The 18,912-nt window shown below is 48.5% G+C and overlaps 3 protein-coding genes and 2 non-coding genes across 5 annotated transcripts in view; 2 read left to right on the top strand and 3 right to left on the bottom strand.

Moving 5' to 3' along the window:
- The window catches only part of DENND2B (DENN domain containing 2B), a 162,633-nt gene extending 154,710 nt beyond the window's left edge, over nucleotides 1-7,923 (top strand). The window contains 6 exon segments of the mRNA XM_024118672.3: nucleotides 1,545-1,722; nucleotides 2,000-2,041; nucleotides 3,016-3,127; nucleotides 3,874-4,113; nucleotides 5,004-5,090; nucleotides 5,622-7,923. Of these exon segments, the coding sequence (XP_023974440.1) occupies nucleotides 1,545-1,722; nucleotides 2,000-2,041; nucleotides 3,016-3,127; nucleotides 3,874-4,113; nucleotides 5,004-5,090; nucleotides 5,622-5,656 (694 nt within the window). The 3' untranslated portion in view covers nucleotides 5,657-7,923.
- Nucleotides 7,924-12,966: 5,043 nt separating this feature from the next.
- RPL27A (ribosomal protein L27a) lies at nucleotides 12,967-15,956 on the bottom strand. The gene is made up of 5 exons (XM_007105005.3): nucleotides 15,895-15,956; nucleotides 15,429-15,492; nucleotides 14,923-14,998; nucleotides 14,084-14,258; nucleotides 12,967-13,139 (listed from the first exon to the last, which is right to left on the bottom strand). Exons 1-5 carry the CDS (start codon nucleotides 15,895-15,897, stop codon nucleotides 13,011-13,013), a joined length of 447 nt encoding a protein of 148 aa, XP_007105067.1. The 5' UTR covers nucleotides 15,898-15,956; the 3' UTR covers nucleotides 12,967-13,010.
- On the bottom strand, nucleotides 13,248-13,376 carry LOC112063689 (small nucleolar RNA SNORA3/SNORA45 family). The gene has a single exon (XR_002891128.1). It is a non-coding gene; the product is annotated as a small nucleolar RNA SNORA3/SNORA45 family (small nucleolar RNA).
- LOC112063690 (small nucleolar RNA SNORA3/SNORA45 family) lies at nucleotides 14,626-14,755 on the bottom strand. The gene has a single exon (XR_002891129.1). It is a non-coding gene; the product is annotated as a small nucleolar RNA SNORA3/SNORA45 family (small nucleolar RNA).
- A 132-nt stretch (nucleotides 15,957-16,088) lies between the features above and the next one.
- TRIM66 (tripartite motif containing 66) overlaps nucleotides 16,089-18,912 on the top strand; it is a 151,819-nt gene continuing 148,995 nt past the window's right edge. Inside the window, exons 1-2 of the mRNA XM_055091389.1 lie at nucleotides 16,089-16,400; nucleotides 18,554-18,692. The gene's annotated coding sequence lies outside the window, so the exon portion shown is untranslated. The remainder of the gene's footprint in view (nucleotides 16,401-18,553; nucleotides 18,693-18,912) is intronic.

The following is an 18,912-nucleotide window of genomic DNA, read 5'->3' as shown; positions in this document are numbered from 1 at the left end:
GTGTGTGTGTGTGTGTCCACGCACACATACACAGGCTCTGCAGTGATCAGCGTGTGTGTGTGTGTGTGTCCACGCACACATACACAGGCTCTGCAGTGATCAGCCCTAAGGGTTGTACAAGCCTTCTGCCTCCCAAGTCCCAGGCCCACTGGAAGGCATCGTGGAGCTGTGTTTCCTTTGACCCTGGACAGCCCCTTTCCAGATCTTTTTCAGATGGCTCTCCTTGGGGTGTGGGGAGCTGCTGTCCCTAGGGGAAGGGCTCTCAGGGCCAGGATACCTGTGTCTCTGCCTCAAGGCCCAGCAGTATTTTAGTCGTCCATGGGGTGGTAGGACAGCCAAGCAAGGCACTGGCTGCCAAAAACGCTTGTGAACGTCCACCGAGGTCCTTCTGGAAAAGAGGGGTTGTTTCTGTCATGGATGGAACCATGTTCTCTAACTGGTGGGCATTAGTCATGAAAGGGTGAGAATCCCTGTTGGAGCTGATCAAGTGGAGCCCAGGGCTTTCATAGCTAATAGGTGGGACCAATAGATGCGGAGAGACAGGGTGGGAAAGGCAGGCTTGAGAATGAACTTGACTCTGGGCCTCTGTCTCCTCATATGTAATATGGCCCTTAGAGGAGTGCTTTTGACTCCTCTCCTGACGGGTGGATGGTTAAAGCCAGGTATGTCTCCTGTGTTGACTGGTGACCCATACTATCCCTCAGCACTCACTTCTGTGTCTTCTAGTTAGTATCGGGGAGATTCTCCTTCCAGTCTCCCACTGGTCATTCTGCTTGGCCAACCAGCCCTGTGGTGCTGGAGGCCTGGAGCCCCCCCTCTAGGCCAAGAGAAGGATGACCCCACTGAGACCTCTGGCTATTTTTTGGAGCATGAAGAGGACAGATGGGAGTGGTTAAGAATGGTGCCAGCCTCACCTCAGTCAGTGGTCCTCAGTCAGACCACTTTTTCCAATTAGGAGAGGGAGGAATGGATAGAGAGGAAGAATGGTAGAAGTAACACGGGGCTGGGAGACAGGAAAAGTGGTTGTGTCCCAGGTGTGCCACTTATGACCAGACTGACCCTGGGTATCAATGGCCCCAGCCGTAAAATGTGGACCTGATAAGATGACCTTCCAGCTGTAGGACCTTCCAGCTCTTACTTTGAATTTGTGATCAACCCTTGCTCAGGTTACCTTTGTACTCCCTGGCCTGAGCTGATACTCCCACACTAGGTCAGGCCCACCTGTGCATTTGGGTGGCTCTTGGGGGTGTGTATGTGTGTTCAAGTGTTGCTATGTACCTTTATGACTGTTCCTAGGTAGAGCCACCAAAGAGGGTAGCGCCATTGTCCCTGAGGTCCCGAGCAGTGGGAATGTGGGAGCTTTACCAGTCTGCAAGGTCAGACCCAGGCCCAAAGCTCCTTAGCACTTTTGTGGCACTGGGAGGTTTAACATGAAAGGATGTCCTGAGCCACCAGGCTGGCTGTAATGCCAGCAGGCTGTAACGCCCCTTCCCTGAAGGTGCTGGGCCTGGGCTCAGTGCTTTGTCTGTCTGTCTGTCTGCCAGTACCCTATCCAGCTGCTCCCATGCGGTGGTGGCCTTGCTCTACCCCTTCTCCTGGCAGCACACCTTCATTCCTGTCCTCCCGGCCTCCATGATTGACATCGTTTGCTGTCCCACCCCCTTCCTGGTCGGCCTGCTCTCCAGCTCCCTCCCCAAACTGAAGGAGCTGCCTGTGGAGGAGGTGGGCCACCTGGGGAGCCAGCGGTGGGGGAGGGTTGGTGTGGAGGAAGGAAGGGACAGAAGGAACAGAAACCCCCAGGAGGGATGGGTGGGGGGTGGAGGCTGCTGGGATCTTCTCCTTTGTGTACCCAGCTCTTATCCTTTCTCCTTGGGAGGTCCTTCCCTGGCTGGAGTTATCCCTGTTATCTGACCCTGGGAATCCAGGAGGGCTGGAGGCCTGGGCAGGGCACTGCAGGGATTCATATCCTGAATCACTGTCCCTCGTGACTCTTTCTCAGGCACTGATGGTGAACCTGGGGTCTGACCGATTCATCCGACAGGTAAGAATGGGACGCTGCAGAGCATGGCCTGACCCAGGGTGGGTGCTGGTTTGATGCAGAGCACCCAACACTGTCACACACACGACTCCACCTTCACAGCCTGATGGTTGAGCCCTCTGGGTTCCACATTCACAGAACAGACAAGGGTAGAAAGAAGCTGGTCCGAGAAGTCTTGACCTCAGCAGGATCTGCTGTTCTGGTCGGCATCATCAGCTTCTGGAAGGCGGTGTGAGTGTGTGAAGAACGTGGCCTGGATCCAAAGGCTTGACCTCTGCCCTCTGCCCCCTTTGAGACACATGATCTTGAACAGGCCTCTGAACTTCTCTGAACCAGAATTCTCATCTCTAAAACACGCATGGTGATAACACCTGCCTTGAAATGTTGCTGGAGGATTATACATGACACACAGAATGCAGTGGAATGTAAAGGTTTGCAATCATTGTCAACTTCAAAAAGCCTCTGTTAGTGGTGGAAATTCTCCTGGCTCTCTATAAAGGAACACAACCCAATGCCGTAGCCTTTGGGAATGTAGTGTTACACACCACTGACAGAGCTACGACTCCTGGGTACGAAGTGTCACGATGCAGACACTGAACCAGAATACAGAGACAGGCACAGCAGCCTCACCTCACGCCTGAGACACAGGCTGGGCCACAATCTCCCCTCCCCCAGCCAACCGTGCTTCCCCCCTGGAGCCTAAGATGGAGGAACTGGGGAGACTTCATCATGGTGCTGGGGTAGGAACCCCTGTTGGTCCTGGGCAGTGAATGCCACCTGCTCCACCACTTTTTATCTTTGTGACAAGTTTCTTAACCTCTCTCTGAGCCTTAGCTTCTCATCTTAAAATGAGGTTGATAATAGTATCAGGGTTCTTGGGAGAATGAAATGAGATTATATATTCAAGCTCTTCAAACAGGGCTGGCACAAAGTTAAGTGCTCAGTCAGTGTCCCTGTGCGGTTTCCTTCTCCTACAGATGGATGACGAGGACACGTTGTTACCTAGGAAGTTACAGGCGGCTCTGGAGCAGGCTCTAGAGAGGAAGAATGAACTGATCTCCCAGGACTCTGACAGCGACTCCGATGATGGTGAGTGAGGCTTGCCCCAGGCAGAATCAGTTCTGGTCCCAGACTCCCTCTGTCTGGGCCTGGGCCTCTTGGGGCTTGGGCCCTGATTCTATGCACCAGACCCTTCTGGCTAGTGAAGCTCAGGTATAGGACCTTGGTCTCACTTTAGCCTAGAATTCTCTAGCCCCACTAAGTGTGGTTCTAGGAGCTGTGGCTTGACTGGGTCTGAGGGGAGAGAAGTAGTGTGGTATTTTATCAGAGGGAGTTCAGAAACTTAAACATCGGGGCTGCTTCTAGGGTGGCCCAGGCTACAGAGCTACCTCTTGCCTCTAATTCTCTACCTCAGGAAGTTTGGGGAGAAAAACCCTGAAGACAGTTGGCAACTGCAGAGACTCTTCTCGCTGACCGGACACTAGTTATTCCTCCCTCTCAGGCCCTGCCTCGAGCCACTGCAGGAGATGGAGGGAACTTCCTCTTCCTGTGAAGCCAGGGAAACCACCGAGGGTGAGGGTGTGTGGGGAGTGGCGCTCTGGTCCCTAATCTCCATCCTCGTTCATCCAGCAAGTATTCCCCAGCTTCGTGTTCAGAGCACAGTTTCCGACCTCCTGGCTCAGGAGCTAGTTACAAGCCTGGGAGCACAAGAGCTAAGGTTTCAAGAACAGAGAAGTGGTCTGGCTGGAGTTCTGTCGAGAGGGAGACACCACCAGCTGGAGGCTGGGGATGCAGGCTCTTGACCTGAACCTCAAAGATTTTCTCTTCTCTTCCAGAATGTAATACCCTCAATGGGCTGGTGTCGGAGGTGTTTCTCCGGTTCTTTGTGGAGGCTGTCGGGCACTACTCCCTCTTCCTGACCCAGAGTGAGAAGGGGGAGAGGGCCTTTCAGCGGGAGGCCTTCCGCAAGTCTGTGGCCTCCAAGAGCATCCGCCGTTTCCTTGAAGTTTTTATGGAGTCTCAGATGTTTGCTGGCTTCATCCAAGACAGGGAGCTAAGAAAGTGTCGGGCAAAGGGTAAGGCCAGAAGAGCCTGGGGTAGGGGGTTCTGGGGGGATGTCAGGCGTCCTCCAACTTTTCTGCTCTCCGCAGGGCTGAGCAGCCAGGCACTGGTGAGCTTCCATCAGGAAGCTCTTGACTTATTAGCCAGGGCAGGCCTCCTAACATCCCTTTTCTTCTGAGAGACTGCCAAGGGCACTTTCTCCTCCTGCCCCAGTACGTGCATTCACAAGGCTGGGCACAGGCTGGAGCCACGTGGCAAGAGTGGGGCTTATCTCCACCTATCCCCGCATTCACAGGTCCTTCCTTACTCAGAGAAAAAGACCAGACTTGTGCAGTTTAGGGAGTCGTGAGAATCCAGGGTTGAGAAAGCCCTTGAAGAGAACCGAGCTAGCTCTCTGTCTTAGGTTGGTGACAGTCTGCCCTCAGAGCACAAAGGTTATCTTCTCTGTTATTTCATCAGCTCTGCTCACTCTAGGGCTTTTTCATCTCAAGACCTTTCTAACCTCAGGGTTATTATTTCTTCTGCCCACTAATACTGTCCATTTAGTGTAACAAACCTTTTGAAACAACATGGTAGAGTGGTCTAAAAGGAGCTGGAGAAGGTGTCCACTTGGGGGCAGCTCTGATATGAGGAGTGGCATCCTCTCCATAATGCAGCTCAGGAACGGGCACTGGGAGGCAAGGGGCTCGTGCCATCAGCAGTGAACATGGGCCAGTCTGATGAGCCCAGTCTGAATTGATGAGCCAGTCTGAATTCTGGTAGGATGCTCTTATAAGTTATAATTGCAGATCTTTGGTTTCCCCCTTTTTGGGATCTGTGCCCTTTGGTCCCCCTCCAGGAGGCCTCCCCTTCCCTTCCTCCAGTGACTGTTCTCTTCCCTGTTCCTGTTTCTCCTCTTCCCCAGGCCTCTTTGAGCAGCGAGTGGAGCAGTATTTAGAGGAACTGCCAGACACTGAGCAGAGTGGAATGAACAAGTTTCTCCGTGGTTTGGGTAAGTAGCTTTGTCACTAATGAGACATATTCAGCAAGAAGGGAGGGACTGGGGGAATCTGTACTCCAAACTACTCTAAACCAATGCCAGTGGGTATTTATATCGGGGCTGTAGACAGAACAGGAAGAGATCTCATAGAGCCTCACCTAGGTCAGGTCTTCCTGGGCGCACTCCTTCCTGAGTGAGCACGAGGGCCATTAGGGCCAGTGAGCTCTCCTCGAGGCTTTAAGGGGTCTACTACGAAAGTGGCAGCACCAGGGCCCTTCAAAGAGCTGAGCTAACTAAATCACAGAATCATAGCATGTCTCACTTTAAAAGGAAAGTTGAGACCGAAGAAGTTAAATGGCTTGCCCAAAGCCATACATGATTAATACCAGTACTCTAATTAGAGCTCTAGAGTGTTTTCACCATCCTGGATCATATCTAGCTGCAATCCAGTCTTTCAAATCCTTCTCTCCCACTGAGAGGGTTAGGGCTGTTGGAAGAGATGATATTGAAACATTCTCACTCTTGCCCTCCTCTGGCCCACAGGCAACAAAATGAAGTTCCTCCACAAGAAGAATTAAGCCCCTTTCCCAGTAACAGAGTCCAGTGCCTTGCAGAGCCTGGAGCCTGGGGAGGGGGCCCAGCCTTGGACCTTCTGGGCTGCTATGGCTGCTCTGCCCCCACAGACCCCACCCTCCAAGCCAGCCCACCTCTGCCTTCACAATATCCCAGGATACTGTTTGTAAATAATCTGCTGTAAGCTTTCTTATCTGTTTTTGTAACAAGCAAAGAGAATCCGGTAAATATTTGTATATTCCCAAGAGGCCGGGTGCTTTCCTGCCCTGCCCGAGCATGGATGAAGTTTTGCTGGGTGCTGGTGACTGGCCAATTATGTGCAGCTGACTGTCTCAGCCGAACCACTGATCTTCCCCTGGAGGCTCCTGGCCTGCCTGCCTAAGGCCCCTGCTGCCAGTCTCGGGCCCTGGAGAGCAGATGCTGTCTTGTTATGTACAGGACTATTTTTTTTTAATCTTAGAGTTTCTATTTTTTTCTAGTAGTCCCCCTCCCCTAATCCTCTGTTTTTGAAAGGCAAAGGCCAATCAACCCCCATTTGCAGCACGGTACCAGGCTCTCGGGCCTGGCCTTCTCCTATTCCTCCCACCTTTGTGATGGTCAGTGAGTCATGGGAAGCCCACCCCCCAGCTCTGCTAGTGTTCTCTGGGCCTGGCTCCCACTCAGTGGTGGCCATGATGCGGTACAGGGCATCCCTCCTTCCCATCATCTACGGGTGTTCTCAATAAACAGTGTATAGTTGTTTGGGCCCAGAGCCCCATGTGTTTCTTGGCTTTATTATCTAGAGTTCTCTCTCCAGGGGGATGGGCTGAGGCAGGCCCATCAGGGATGAAACACCTTCATGCAGGGAACTGAGTACTTGATTTAAGAGTTTAGCTTTAGTGTGGGTCACTGACCTCCCCTGAAATCGAGTTCTCTGGCCCGAGCTGTATGACTGCTCTTAGAAGATACCTGATCATTGCTCTAGCTCAGCTTCCCTCTCCAACAGCTAACTGTTCAGATTCTATGTGTTTCCAGTGATGGAAAGAATGTTCATTGCCCCTTGGCTCCACTATTAGGTGAATCTTGACATCTTCCTATTCAGTATGAAGCCCTTAAGACATCATTGGGTATCCTAACATTGGTGGAGTCAAGCCCAGCTAAAGCCAATCCAGGGCTTGCTTATAGCCCCGGCCCATTGTCTATGGCTCTTCCATGTCACTCTGTGAAGTTTTTTTTCCATTGCAAGTCTAGGTGTGCATATAGAAAATTCTGCTATATTCCTTGGAAAAGCAAGGAGAGAAGCAAGGTGGGGAATATGGGTGGCTTAGGCTTTCCACTCACCCAAGGCCTTCACAGAGCTGAGACCTTGAAAATTCCCAGGATGAGGCATTAAGCTGGAAGTCTTTTCATTGGTATTGGCTTTGAGTCTGGTAGATTTGAATCATAGAGTGAAGTCTTCCTGTCCTTCCACCCTAGCCTGCTTGTTAAACAGGAGATGATCCCTTCCTGAATCCCCTTTCCTTCTTTTCCCCCATCTCCACTGAGCCCTGCACAGGTCCCAACCTGTCCGTGGTTTGGGGTTGCTGTCTGCCTCATAAAGCAAAGTAGAGGGTTTGTCTTCTGGGAAGACAAATTCATCTTCTTCTCTGAGAAAGCCTCTTACATAGTTGGCTTTGGCATCTTCCAGGAATAGGAGGGTAGGGATTGAGGCCTCCTGAGTCTGGGTTTTCAGCTGAGGTGGAGAGAGAAGACAGTGGTTATAACTGTTAAGTCCAGAGTAGGGTGTTGTTACCTCCAGAACTTGTCACTGTTAGCCTGGGCTTCGTGAGTCACAGAAGTGGATTCCTTCCTTAATAAAATAACAGTTTACAAAAGGTGCTATTTCTTTCTCCTTTCCTCTCCCTCTCTTTTTTAATATGGCTCCACAGAATCCTCAGACATGTGATCAGATCACAAGGTATATATAGGTGTAAATTATTATTTTTAAAAATCTGTAACATTTATGTACCTTTAAAATACAGTGCATTTTAACCCTAGGGGTTCCCACCTCCTCCCATGGCCACAGCTCTCATCCCAATCTAGAAAACTGATACTGGCACACAGTGGCTTGGAATGGGCTGCAAGGGCCCATACAGTGACTGCTATGGGCGAGGCACAGAAGTCTCATCTGAAAGGTAGAGGAGGGTGTGTCCAGGGGGCCTGGCTTGGGGTTGACAAAAAGTATTTAGGGCTTCTTTCCAAGTTCTGCTTTCACGTGATCCCTGGACACCTAAATTGATGGTTCTCAATCCTAGCAGATGCAATACTCTTTCTCTATAGCAAATACTGTTAACTCCCCCTTTTACTATCCTGAAATGAAATTCATAGATAATGTAACCTACCTAAACACATCTTAACTGTAATATAGTCTTAGCCATAATATAAAAGGGGAGAAATAAAAGGAAAAATATTTTGTCATAAAATAACATGTACTTAAATATGTGAATGCTTGGGCACAACTGTATTAGAAGATATAATTAAGTCAGATGCTTACGCCCGTACACAGAATTACTGTGAATACAACAGCTACACATGCAGAAAAAGTGTGTTGAATTAGCAACTCAGATTCTACTTAAGTGGGTTTTAACCACTTGGTAGGAGAGTTTTCTGAAATGAACAATTTTTGGCAATATTCTAAACAAAACACACTTTGAGCTTCCCCTGATTTAAACAATAGTTGGAATCCTGGAAAACTGAGAAGTATATGAAACCTGCAAAAAAAACAAAAACAAAACAAACGCAGAAAACCAATAACATCTTTTTGATTTTGATTGTGTGTCAAATGAAGGTAGGTTCTAAGCTAGGTTTTCCTTTGCTGTTTAGAGCAGCGGTCCCCAGCCTTTTCGGCACCAGGGACCGGTGTCACGGAAGACAGTTCTTCCAGGCAAGGGGTGGGGCTGGGGGTGTGGATCGGGCAGTAACGTGAGCGATGGGGAGCAGCAGAGGCAGCTTCGCTCACTCGCCCACTGCTCCCCTCCTGCTGTGCGGCCCGGTTCCTAACAGACCGCAGACCCCTGGTTTAGAATCAACCCATACACTGCAGGACATCAAGCATCTCTGGCTGCTTCCCTTCCATAATTGTGACCAAAAGTGCTCCCGTACCTTTACAAAATGCGCCCCCCCCCCCACCTTCCCGAGGATGGTGTCGCCACTACCGAAAATAACGGTGCTTAGACAGTACATTTCTGGGAAATTGCTCAGGGGCAGCGCAATGCTGTCTCCTCTACCAGAAGTCCCAGTGCCTATAACTGTCGGCCCTCCTCCATTCTGGAGTTAAAGCTCCTGGGGTTTTCTCCAGTAATCAGTCTGGTAACTTTTAGGGCAGGGCAGGTTGCGCCATTACATCTTTCTAAATGCTCTTTTCAGTAAATTACCATGCTCTGGTAGACACAATGTTGAAATGAGAAGTACGGGCTTTTTAAAGGCAATATTTTGGAATGCTCTTGGAAAGCAACTGTGGTTCACATTGGATGGTATGTGGAATTAGGACCCCAAGAAAATTATTCTATCACAGATCAGTTTAAATTTTGTTAAAAATAATACCCTTCATTTTGCAAATAAGACATAACTCGCCTTGTACCCCAAAGGACTGATTTATAAGGATACATAAATAGGGTGTTTTTTTTTTCTTAAACCAACTTTAAGTGGAAATGAAAGTAAAACAAAAACTGGGCTGCAAAACAGAGCCAGAAATGAAACATACACTTAACCTATATTCTTCCTAGGGGCGACACACAAAATTAGTGTCTAGAGCCACACAATGTGGCATTCCAAAACATCTTGAATTTACTTGCCTATGGGCTATGGGGGTGGGTGTAATTTAAAAGGTCATGAAGTTCTAGAATAAGAGAAAATATTACTTTTCAGCACTGACAAACTACCATAACTGTTAAAGTTGTCTATTTATATTGCTTTTTAACGTGAAAGTAATATGCATTTGGTTAAGGAAGAAACAAACTGTACCAACGCATACATCATCTTCCTCACCTCCCAAAACTCATGAGGAAATCCCTTCTGCGTTGTTCTTCCAGAACCTTCCCATGCACGTACAAGCTTTTTTTTTTTTTTTAATCCCAAAGTACCTCGAACACTCATTATCTTTTAACGGCAACGTAATGAGAGATATGGAAATTCCCAGCTTGAAAGTGCATCGGAAGGCCACAGTTCCTCTTCTTCCGCGCGGCCAAAGCAGAAATTGAGCGCGGCAAAGCTGGCGACCGAGGCTTTGCGCCCACCACGCCGCACCAGGACACTGACCGGGTTAAACCTCCCGGTTCGTCCGCGCGCCTCGGGCCAGCCCCGCCCCCTGCCCGGAAATGGCGGACCGGCGCCGATCATGCTTCCGGCCGTGGGGTGGGACGGAGATCAAAGTGACGCCGGAACCAGAACCTCACACCCTCCGGAAGTGGCTCAGAGGCGGGGGAGAGGAGAGCGGCCGTGCAGTGCGGACGGTTTGAGGGCGCCAAGGACGTCGGGCGGTAGGGACCAACAAGAGCGGCCGCTAGGGCGCCAGCCTCCGCAGGGCTCCAGCCGCCAGTATCCCGGTAACCTCCCGCCCCGCAGCGCAGGTAGGCGACCGCTGCCTGCCTTCCGCCGGTGGTGCACGCCTTTGGCTGCTTTTCGTCCCGGGCTGGCTGCTACTGGGCTAGTTAGCCATCGAATAGTAATGTTTATTTGAATTGAAAAGTTAAAATCCTATTTAGCTGGTTTTGACAATGAGGGCTTTTGCAAACTATGTGGCGGACATCTCCCATAAATTGGAAGTTACAGCGGTTTTGAGTAACAATGTATTTAAAGTACATACATTATTAGGCTAGAAATATCCTTAGCAATTCAAGCTTATAGAAAATTTAGCCGTTAACCTGAGTTAGGGGGCACCTGATAAGTTATGGGGCACCTGCTCCCCCTACATGGGAGAATCTCATCAACACCGTGCACTTATCATCGGCCACTAAAGAGGCAGTGGCAGTATGGGTCTTTGTGCCTACCGGACAGGCTAATCAAAGCTCGACAGTCTAATGCATGAACCCTTCCTATGCATCGGCTATATTTTGTATCTCAGCATTGGCACGTTTCACTCTCAGATATAAAATCAAAGCGTAAGGTTTGCCTTTGGTCCTATGAAAGATAAGCGATTGCTCTAGGTCCGTGTCCTCCACTATCTTGGAACATGTTTGGCTTTTCACCAGTAACCCAGCTTCCTTTGGCAACAGTATTACCTGGGAGTAATCAGAGCACCTGTTATTACCTGTAGATAATGGTGAGTGAGCAAGCCAGAACATGTCAGCTCACACAGATCAGTAGCTATACTCTCCAGGCTTGGAGATGGTATTTAAGGCATCCTCCCTATTCAGAATGGCTGTACTAGTGACTGACTTTCATATTTAGCATGCATGTCCAACAGCAGCACCTCCATATAGGACTGGGATGAGCATTATCCCACCCAGTTTCAGGATAGTTATGCTGCGAGGTTCTAGCAATGAAACCTTGAAGAAGCTAGCCATAAAGGGACTACTGACCACCTATCCTCCCCCTAAACCATATTTTGCTGCCAGCCCCAACCCAATTCAGTCACCAAGTCCTGTCTGTCCCTTATGTCTTCTGAATCCTGTCTTCCATCCTCATGGTCCCGCCTCCAGCCTTCCACTGTAGCCTTGTGCCCCTAAACTACAGCCGGGCCAGAATACCTGTTCGCTCCAGGCTCATCTCCCATATAACACCTCCCAACTTGCCTAACCTTTCCAAACTGGGTTTCCTAAATGCATGTTTGCTCTTTCCTGTGTTTAGACCACTTTCCCATTGACTGAATCACACCAAGGTTAACTGACTTGTCTGCTCGGGTAATAATGGTTCACTTAACATGCTGGTTACTAAGAGCTAAACACAAAAATTTAGTAAATGCTTTCCATTTTACTTAATCCACACAATCCTCAAGTAGGTAACAGTTTACCTAAATTTAAAGATGAGAAAACTGGACTAAGCCTAAGTCACACAGCTATTGGTTTAGATATAAATTTCAAATCTGGCCTGAATCTTAAGACACTGTATTTACACATTTCTGTACCTTCAGTGTCTAGAAGGCATCAAAGCTTCCCTATTATAAGTCCTCCAAAAGACATTAAGGGAAAACCGATTTTTACCTTTCTCCACCAGTACCAACAGAAGATGTAAATGATCCAGTTATTAGCTTATCCAACTGAGTGCCTTCCTGACACCTTTAACTCTCCATTATACAAATCAACTACATTTCCTCCCCTGTCCTTCCTTACATTTGACCATCCCCAATATCTTCTGAAGGCTGTCATGACAGATTAGTCTCACTGAAAGTCATAGTCCATTTATGATCCCACAAAGCAATACAGAAACCACCCTCTACCAAACTAAACATGTAAGTAGAGTTTTAGTAGGCTTAAGTAAGTGCCACCTTAACTATCCTTTGGTCAGGGTTCTAGCCTGCAAGTTCTATTATGGGTCAGAAAACTTTCAAAATCTTGGAAAACTATAGCAAATTATAATTTACCAAGATCTAAGAGGGTCCTATCTGCACACAAGCATTGCTCATCTTGGTTTTGGAGGAGGTAACAAACCCTAGGAAACCTGATTCTGGTTTCTGGCCTTTAGCATTCCCCAAATTTCTCTATTAGATACATTGCACACTGGAAGGAAAATCATTAGCATTTCATGACGTTATTTCTTTGAACATTAAGACTCCTATGCACAAGGACCCATAAATCCTGACAACTGCTTTCTAGAATCCAAACCACTCTGATGTGTAAAAGCCCTGGTGTGTTTAAAATTCAGACTTGTTGGGTCCCATTCCAACATTTTGATTATGACCAGATGGTTTGGTCTGAGATGCGGAAGCCAGGTGGAAGAACCTTAGACTGAGGAAGTAAGTTCCAAAGAACGACTTCTATCCTACCACTGACCCATCTTTCCAACATGACTCATCAAAATCTTGTAAAGATCATGAGTTTCCCCCCCTTGAGCCCCATGGAACAATTAAGGGCACATTCTCCCACTCATTTATAAATTCAGAGCATACAATGCCAGTAGGCCTTTCAATGATATGATACATTATCAACAGTTTATCATTCTCACTTTATAAGTGAGAAGCTTGAAATTAGGTAACCAGCCAAGGCCTTATTCTAAGTGTTGGTGCCATCTCTTCCATACTTTGAGGGGAGCTGGTAGAAGAGCCCAGGTCCTCACACCTTTGCTCCTAGAACCTGTAAGGTGGGTTTCTGTACAGGTAGGGAGGTAGAAGTGCCAAAGAACCCTCACTCAGACCAGAAGAGAAAAGCACTTGTTATCATTTAATAAATCTCCCACCGTGTGGCTTCAAGCTACCAGGACACAAGCCCCACCGACACCCTTAATCTTCTCCTCAGCTCTTCTGCTGAAGAATTTGGCCTTCACGATGACAGGCTGCTTTGGGAGCTTTCCCTTCCCCAGAACTTTGTAGTAACCCTAGAAGAACAGAGAAAAGGGTTTATAATGCACCGTGGCAGTCACCAACTCTGTGATGGGTACGAAGAAAGATGCCTACCAATCCACTCCACCTAGGCGCCAGGGAGGGCATGTTTCTGATCTGGGCACTCCCGGGGGCACTGACTGCCCTCGCCAGTGAATCAAGATCAGCAGATTCTCTCCGAGGACTCTAGCACACCAGGACAAGAGCTGTCAGGATGTGACTCTAGTCTCGGGCAGAGCTCAAACCCTTTCTCCTATTCAATTACGACTTGATAAGCAAAAAAGGAAAATCACATTTCCAGCAATGCTCCAAGAAGTCATGGTCATCAGAATTGCTCAAAGGAGAGGCTGAGAAAGGGAATTTTAAAACTTTACTGAAAGCCCCCTCAGGATTCCCAGCACCTCCATACCCACAGTGGGTAAGACTGACACGAGGACCAGAACTCCTAATGATACACAAAAATGCCCTTTTTTGCGGGGGTGGGGGGTGGGGTTCTCTTCAGATAATGTTGGGCCTTAAATAACGATTGAACCTATTAGGATTTTATTCTGTAAGAAACATAAAGGGTCAAGGTCTGTGCCTCATGTAGTCTTCTGTAAAACAGACCAGAGCCAGCTGACCTAAATTACTACCAATAGTTCAGGTGAGAAACCCGTACACATCAGGGCACTGACACTAGGAATAAGATAACCGATCGGAAAACGTTCAAGTGAAAAATGAAGTAAATGAACGAGGAAGTGGAAGAATTACTCTTCAAATGTTTTACATGAATCACAATTGAACAAGAGTTCAATTTTAGTCAATAAGTACACGTGGAAATGCTACGGAAAGAGAAATCGTCTAGTAGGTATCTGGGTATAGACTTCAGGTGCAAGTATATTATCCAGAATTTTGAAAGGCAAGGACCCACATAAAGGCAAAAAATATTGAATTCACTCACCGATCGCACCACATCAATGATAGGAGCAGCTCCAGTCTTGTTCTTGGCAGCATTTACCCGTGTCTGCTCACTGACCAAGGTCCACAATTTATCAAGGTTGACAGTTGGGCAGAAGCTCTGGTTCCTCTTTAAGTGGTAATGCCTCATACCAACTTTCCCGAAGTATCCTGGGTGACTGGGAAAAGAAGGCAACCATTTCCATTACCTCACTCCAACTAAAAAGCTATGTTTACCGTCTCCCCTCATTACAGTGTAAGTTGTTCACTCATGCAGAAGAGTGACATAGCAGATACTCCACTTCTTGAATAAAATAAATCTTTAAAAAGCCACCAAAGACTATCAGGTGGAAAAGACTAGCCTTATTCCACGGAACCAGAGTAAGTCACTGAGAAAGTCAGAGGCAGTGCCAAGACTAGGATTCAGGTCACTTGACAGCTTCCCCACACTCCTATAACACAGGTCTCCTAAACAAATAGTTAAAACACAACCCCCCTAATTTGTGGGTGTTAAATGGATCTAACAGTTGTGTAAGTCAATCTGATGCATGTCACTAACCCGGTGACTGACTATGCCATGAGGGCCACAGCCAGTGAATAAGGTCAGCAGTTTCTCTTCGAGGACTCTAGCACACTAAGGCAATAGCCGATACCCAAGCGTGACTCTAGCCTCGGTGACAAGTTCTCAGCTCACATCAAATATTAACTTGACGAAACCCAGCCACAGGCAAGGTTTCTGAGTGGTAAGAGCCTTGCTTCCCATTGAAGATGTTTTTAACTACCCTCTACCCCTAAATCCAAAGCTGTCAGTGTCAGTAAAGGCAGAGTCCAAAAAACACTCACTATTTGTCGAAGTTGATCCTGTGGTGATGCATGCCACCAGCATTACCGCGGCCTCCCGGGTGCTTCCGGTGTTTGCCTGCAGGAACACAAAGCTACATGGCTAAAATAGCCGCCTCCAACCCCTCGATATTACTTCTTGCAAAAGCATTTCCCCATACTTCTGTGCCTTTGCTTAATACCTCTTCCAGCAATGCTGTTCCTTCAAGACTCTGGGATAATCATCACTTTGCAGTGTTCCACCTCACAACACTAACACAGTACTCCATGCCTTCAACCAATTCAATACTGGACCCCGCTCAATTTCCAACCCAACTGATGTGAAATTCTCTAAAACTGGAGCAGTAGAGAATTCTCAAAGAAAAAGCCAACAGCTAATGATCAAATTCAATCCGACTCGACCGCCAAGAGCTCTAACTAACCCACTTCTCTAAGCTACCTACTTCCTGACAAGTTAGCACCGCGCAGAGATTGCCCAAGGCCGACCAGGATGGGGAGACAACACTTACCGATGCGGCCATGGCCGTGGCTCACGTGGCCCCTAAGTTTCCGGGTCTTCCTTAGTCTGGATGGCTGTGTGGGAAAAGGTGCTTGGTGATAAGGCCTAAGGGAAGAGGAGCAGGGGGCGAAGCTTGCCAATCTGTGAGAGGCCTGTAGGCCTGGGGGTAAAGGATCTGCTTTGTTGCGCCTTCAGCAAAGTCGAGGTTACGGCTTGGCCCGGGGCCGTACGGCCTCATCAGGGAGGCACCCGGGCACCCCGGACCGCGTGTCTCGAGAAACCGAACCGCAGGATGAACACGCGGCCCCAGGCTCCCGGCCCCGCCCCGGACCCACGCCGGCTACCCCACCCTGCGGCTGGCCATGCGCGGCCTGGAGGGCAGGGCCAAGCTCGGGAACTGGTAGCTGGGGTGCAAGGTGAGTAAAGCTCGCGGCCTAGGCCAGCAACTATAAGGACGTAACAGAAAAATCACCTACCATGTCAGCGACCGAGACGAAAAAGGAAGGGTTCTGCAAAGTCTCGCGAGCTATCGAGCTCGGGGGCGGAGGCAACGCCTCACTTCCGGTCCGGAGGCCGGGCCGCGGGCGGAGCTTTTTTGGCGTCGCGGGTCTTGAGCTGCTGCGGGTTTTGCTGTTTCCTGTTCCTGTGGGGTGAACTCTCCGTCATAGAGTTGTTCCGGAGGCTGCGGGCCCCGAGAGCCTTCTCCGTGCTGTCACGCGTGCGCTCGGGCTCAGAGGCGGAGCGCTGGCGCGGAAGGCGGGGCTTGGGACGCTGTAGTGCACGCAGCTGCGGTCCAGGTGGGCCGGGCGCTTTTCCCGGGGCCACGGCCCAGGAACCTACCGGGGTCACTGTATTTCTCTGCTGCTCACCAACCGCCTCATCCTGAGCAGCCCCACGCGTCTCTCTGTGTTTTTGGTGGTCGGCTCGGCCCGGGCGGTAGCGGTTGCTTGCTTGTCCCCTGGCCGCAGTGAGAAACCTCAAGGTCCTGTTTGACCCTGTGTGCCCACCCGATGTTTCTTCCTGCTCCCTTTAAAGTCTTTCTAGATGTCTCTACCACCCTCCGGGACCTTCTCGCCCACACTACTGAGTGGGCTCAAGGTCTTCCTTTCTCCTTTGCCCTTGTGCCATCGTCCCGGGCGTCCTCAGTTAGAACAACGTCAGTTCAGGGACCTCTACGCCTGGTCGCTTTAGGGTTCTTTATTCTCCAGACCCTGTAAATCTTCTACTCGCCACATTTTAATTTTCACTGCAACCTACTTGGCATGCCCGTGACCCCCTCCTCTCCTGGACCAGAAAACCTGCTCAATCTGGACCCTGTGCAAGGGTCTCCTCTTGTAATACTTCTCTGACACATTCAGCCATAGTTGCTCACCTCCCCGCACTGTGCCACCTCAAAATCTAATACAGAGCTCTTATGTAATTGTTGATCCACATTTGTCTTTCCTACTAGATCAAATTTCTTAAAGGCTGGAGGATTACTTTCTTTTATCCATGGACTCTTAGCTCCTGGCATGTAGTACATGTTCAAGAAATGATCGTTAAGTGAATGCACCTACCCTCACCTCCCTTTCTAAACGAAAGTGCAAGAGATATCCTTTCTGTCTTAAGTCTCAACCAGTGTTCAAGATCACATTCCCTCAGTTACTCAGTGTGTGTTTGGGTGTATTTTCTGTGCCTTGTTCCCTTCAGCTAAAATACATTTTAGCTAAAATATCCTAAATTTTCCCTGTTTCTATTTATTACCCTTGCTCTTTCCTTTTCAGCCAAACTCCCCAAAAGAATAGTCAACAAATCCTGTCCATTTGCTAGCTTCCCATTCATTGTTTAATCCACTGCAGTCTAGCTCTCAGCCCCATTATCTCAATGAAATTGCTCTTACCGAGGTCATCAATTAACCAAACACCGAATTGAATGTACTCTTCCTCATACCACTTATTCTTTGTTGTACTTTACCCATTTGACTTCTTTTTCTAACTAATCTCTTGCCTTCCTCCTATCTTTCTGGCTACTTCTCTGGCTTCCTTTCAGGTTCTTCTAAATTTGTCCACCATTTAAGTGCTGGTGTTCTTCAGCCTTCTGTCCTTGCCTCTCTTAACTTTTCATAGTACACAGTGTTCTTGGGTGAACTCATCTTGGGTGGCTTCAATTCACATCTCTGTTGCTGAGCTTCAGACTCATATATTCACTTAATTTCTGGTTAGTATTCCTCGGACATTCTAAGACATCCTAGATAGACATATCCAAATACTTTGATCTTCCCAGTTCTCTGGTGTTTTCTTTATTCTATAGCTTGTTGAGCAGCCTTGTCCACCCAGATAGTGATATCAGGGAGACTTGAAATTTGTCCCCAAGCGTTCTTTTCCTGTAATACGCTGTCACCGTGTCCTTTTTTCTATACCTATCTCTCAAATCTGCTTTCTCCTTTTTAGCCCTCGTGCCATGGTCTTCATTAAGGCCCTCATCTTCTGTCTTATCTGGAGTTCAGCACCCTCCTGTGATCACCCTGTCTGTATTCTAACCCTCCTCCAATCCCTCCATCCTTCACACCTCTGTCAGTTTGATCTTCCTAAAACATGACTCTCACCCTTTCACTTACTTGATCAAAAAGTCTGATAGCTCCCTATTACCAACAGAGTACAGTCCACTTGCCTTTCCAAACTAACCTCGGCTTCTTCCCTGCACAAGCTTTCTACTGCAGCCAAACTTGGTACATCCCTTCTGCCTTTTTTCCTGTGCTAGTGCCATTTCTCATGCCTGGAGTACTCATCTTCTTTCTGACCAGATGTCCTGAAGCTTCCTCAACCTTTAAGCCCTACCTTACATTCTGCTTCTTCCCAGAACACTCCAGCCCACAGTGAGAATAACCAAATACACCTTGCAGTTTACAAAATGTGTCTGCCTGAGAGGTCAACTCTACTAGCCCCGTTTTATGAATGAGAGAGTTGAGGCACAGAAGGTTGACTGGCTTGCCAGAGGCTATAGAGCTGCTAAGATATAGAGCCTGGGCCTAGCCTTTAGTCTTTTTTCTCCAAATCTCCTGCTTTTACCTTAGCAACTCCTCCCTCTCTGACCTCACAGCATTATGGGCTTCATCACTCCTTCAGTCCTTAATCACATACTGTCTGTTACCAGCAGAAAGAGAGGCCTTGAGAGTTGGGGGCAAGGCCTAGGAAGAGATCGTCCTCTATTTGACGTCAAAACTGGCCAGTAAGTGCACAAGTGATGCGCTGAGCTACCTAGAAACTACCCTTGTGAAGATGGTCTGTGAATGGAGGTAAGCTGGGCAGAGTTTGGGGAATGAAAGGTTACCTTCAGGTGTCTAGCAAATAGGGACTGAAGTAAGGACCAAGACTGCCCAGGGCATGGAGGTAGAGTCTGGTTGATGGGTCACTGATTCTGGATAGTTTTGTCAGGTTCCTTGGTTACAGAGGGACTACATCCTATCCTTCAGGCCATCCTTCTGAAGGGAAGGCCTCCCTGAGTGGACTAGCACT

Source organism: Physeter macrocephalus, chromosome 16 (assembly GCF_002837175.3).
Source record: "Physeter macrocephalus isolate SW-GA chromosome 16, ASM283717v5, whole genome shotgun sequence".
NCBI lineage: Eukaryota > Metazoa > Chordata > Mammalia > Artiodactyla > Physeteridae > Physeter > Physeter macrocephalus.
Note: the sequence above shows the minus strand (reverse complement) of the source record. Positions and strands in the feature narration are given on the sequence as shown.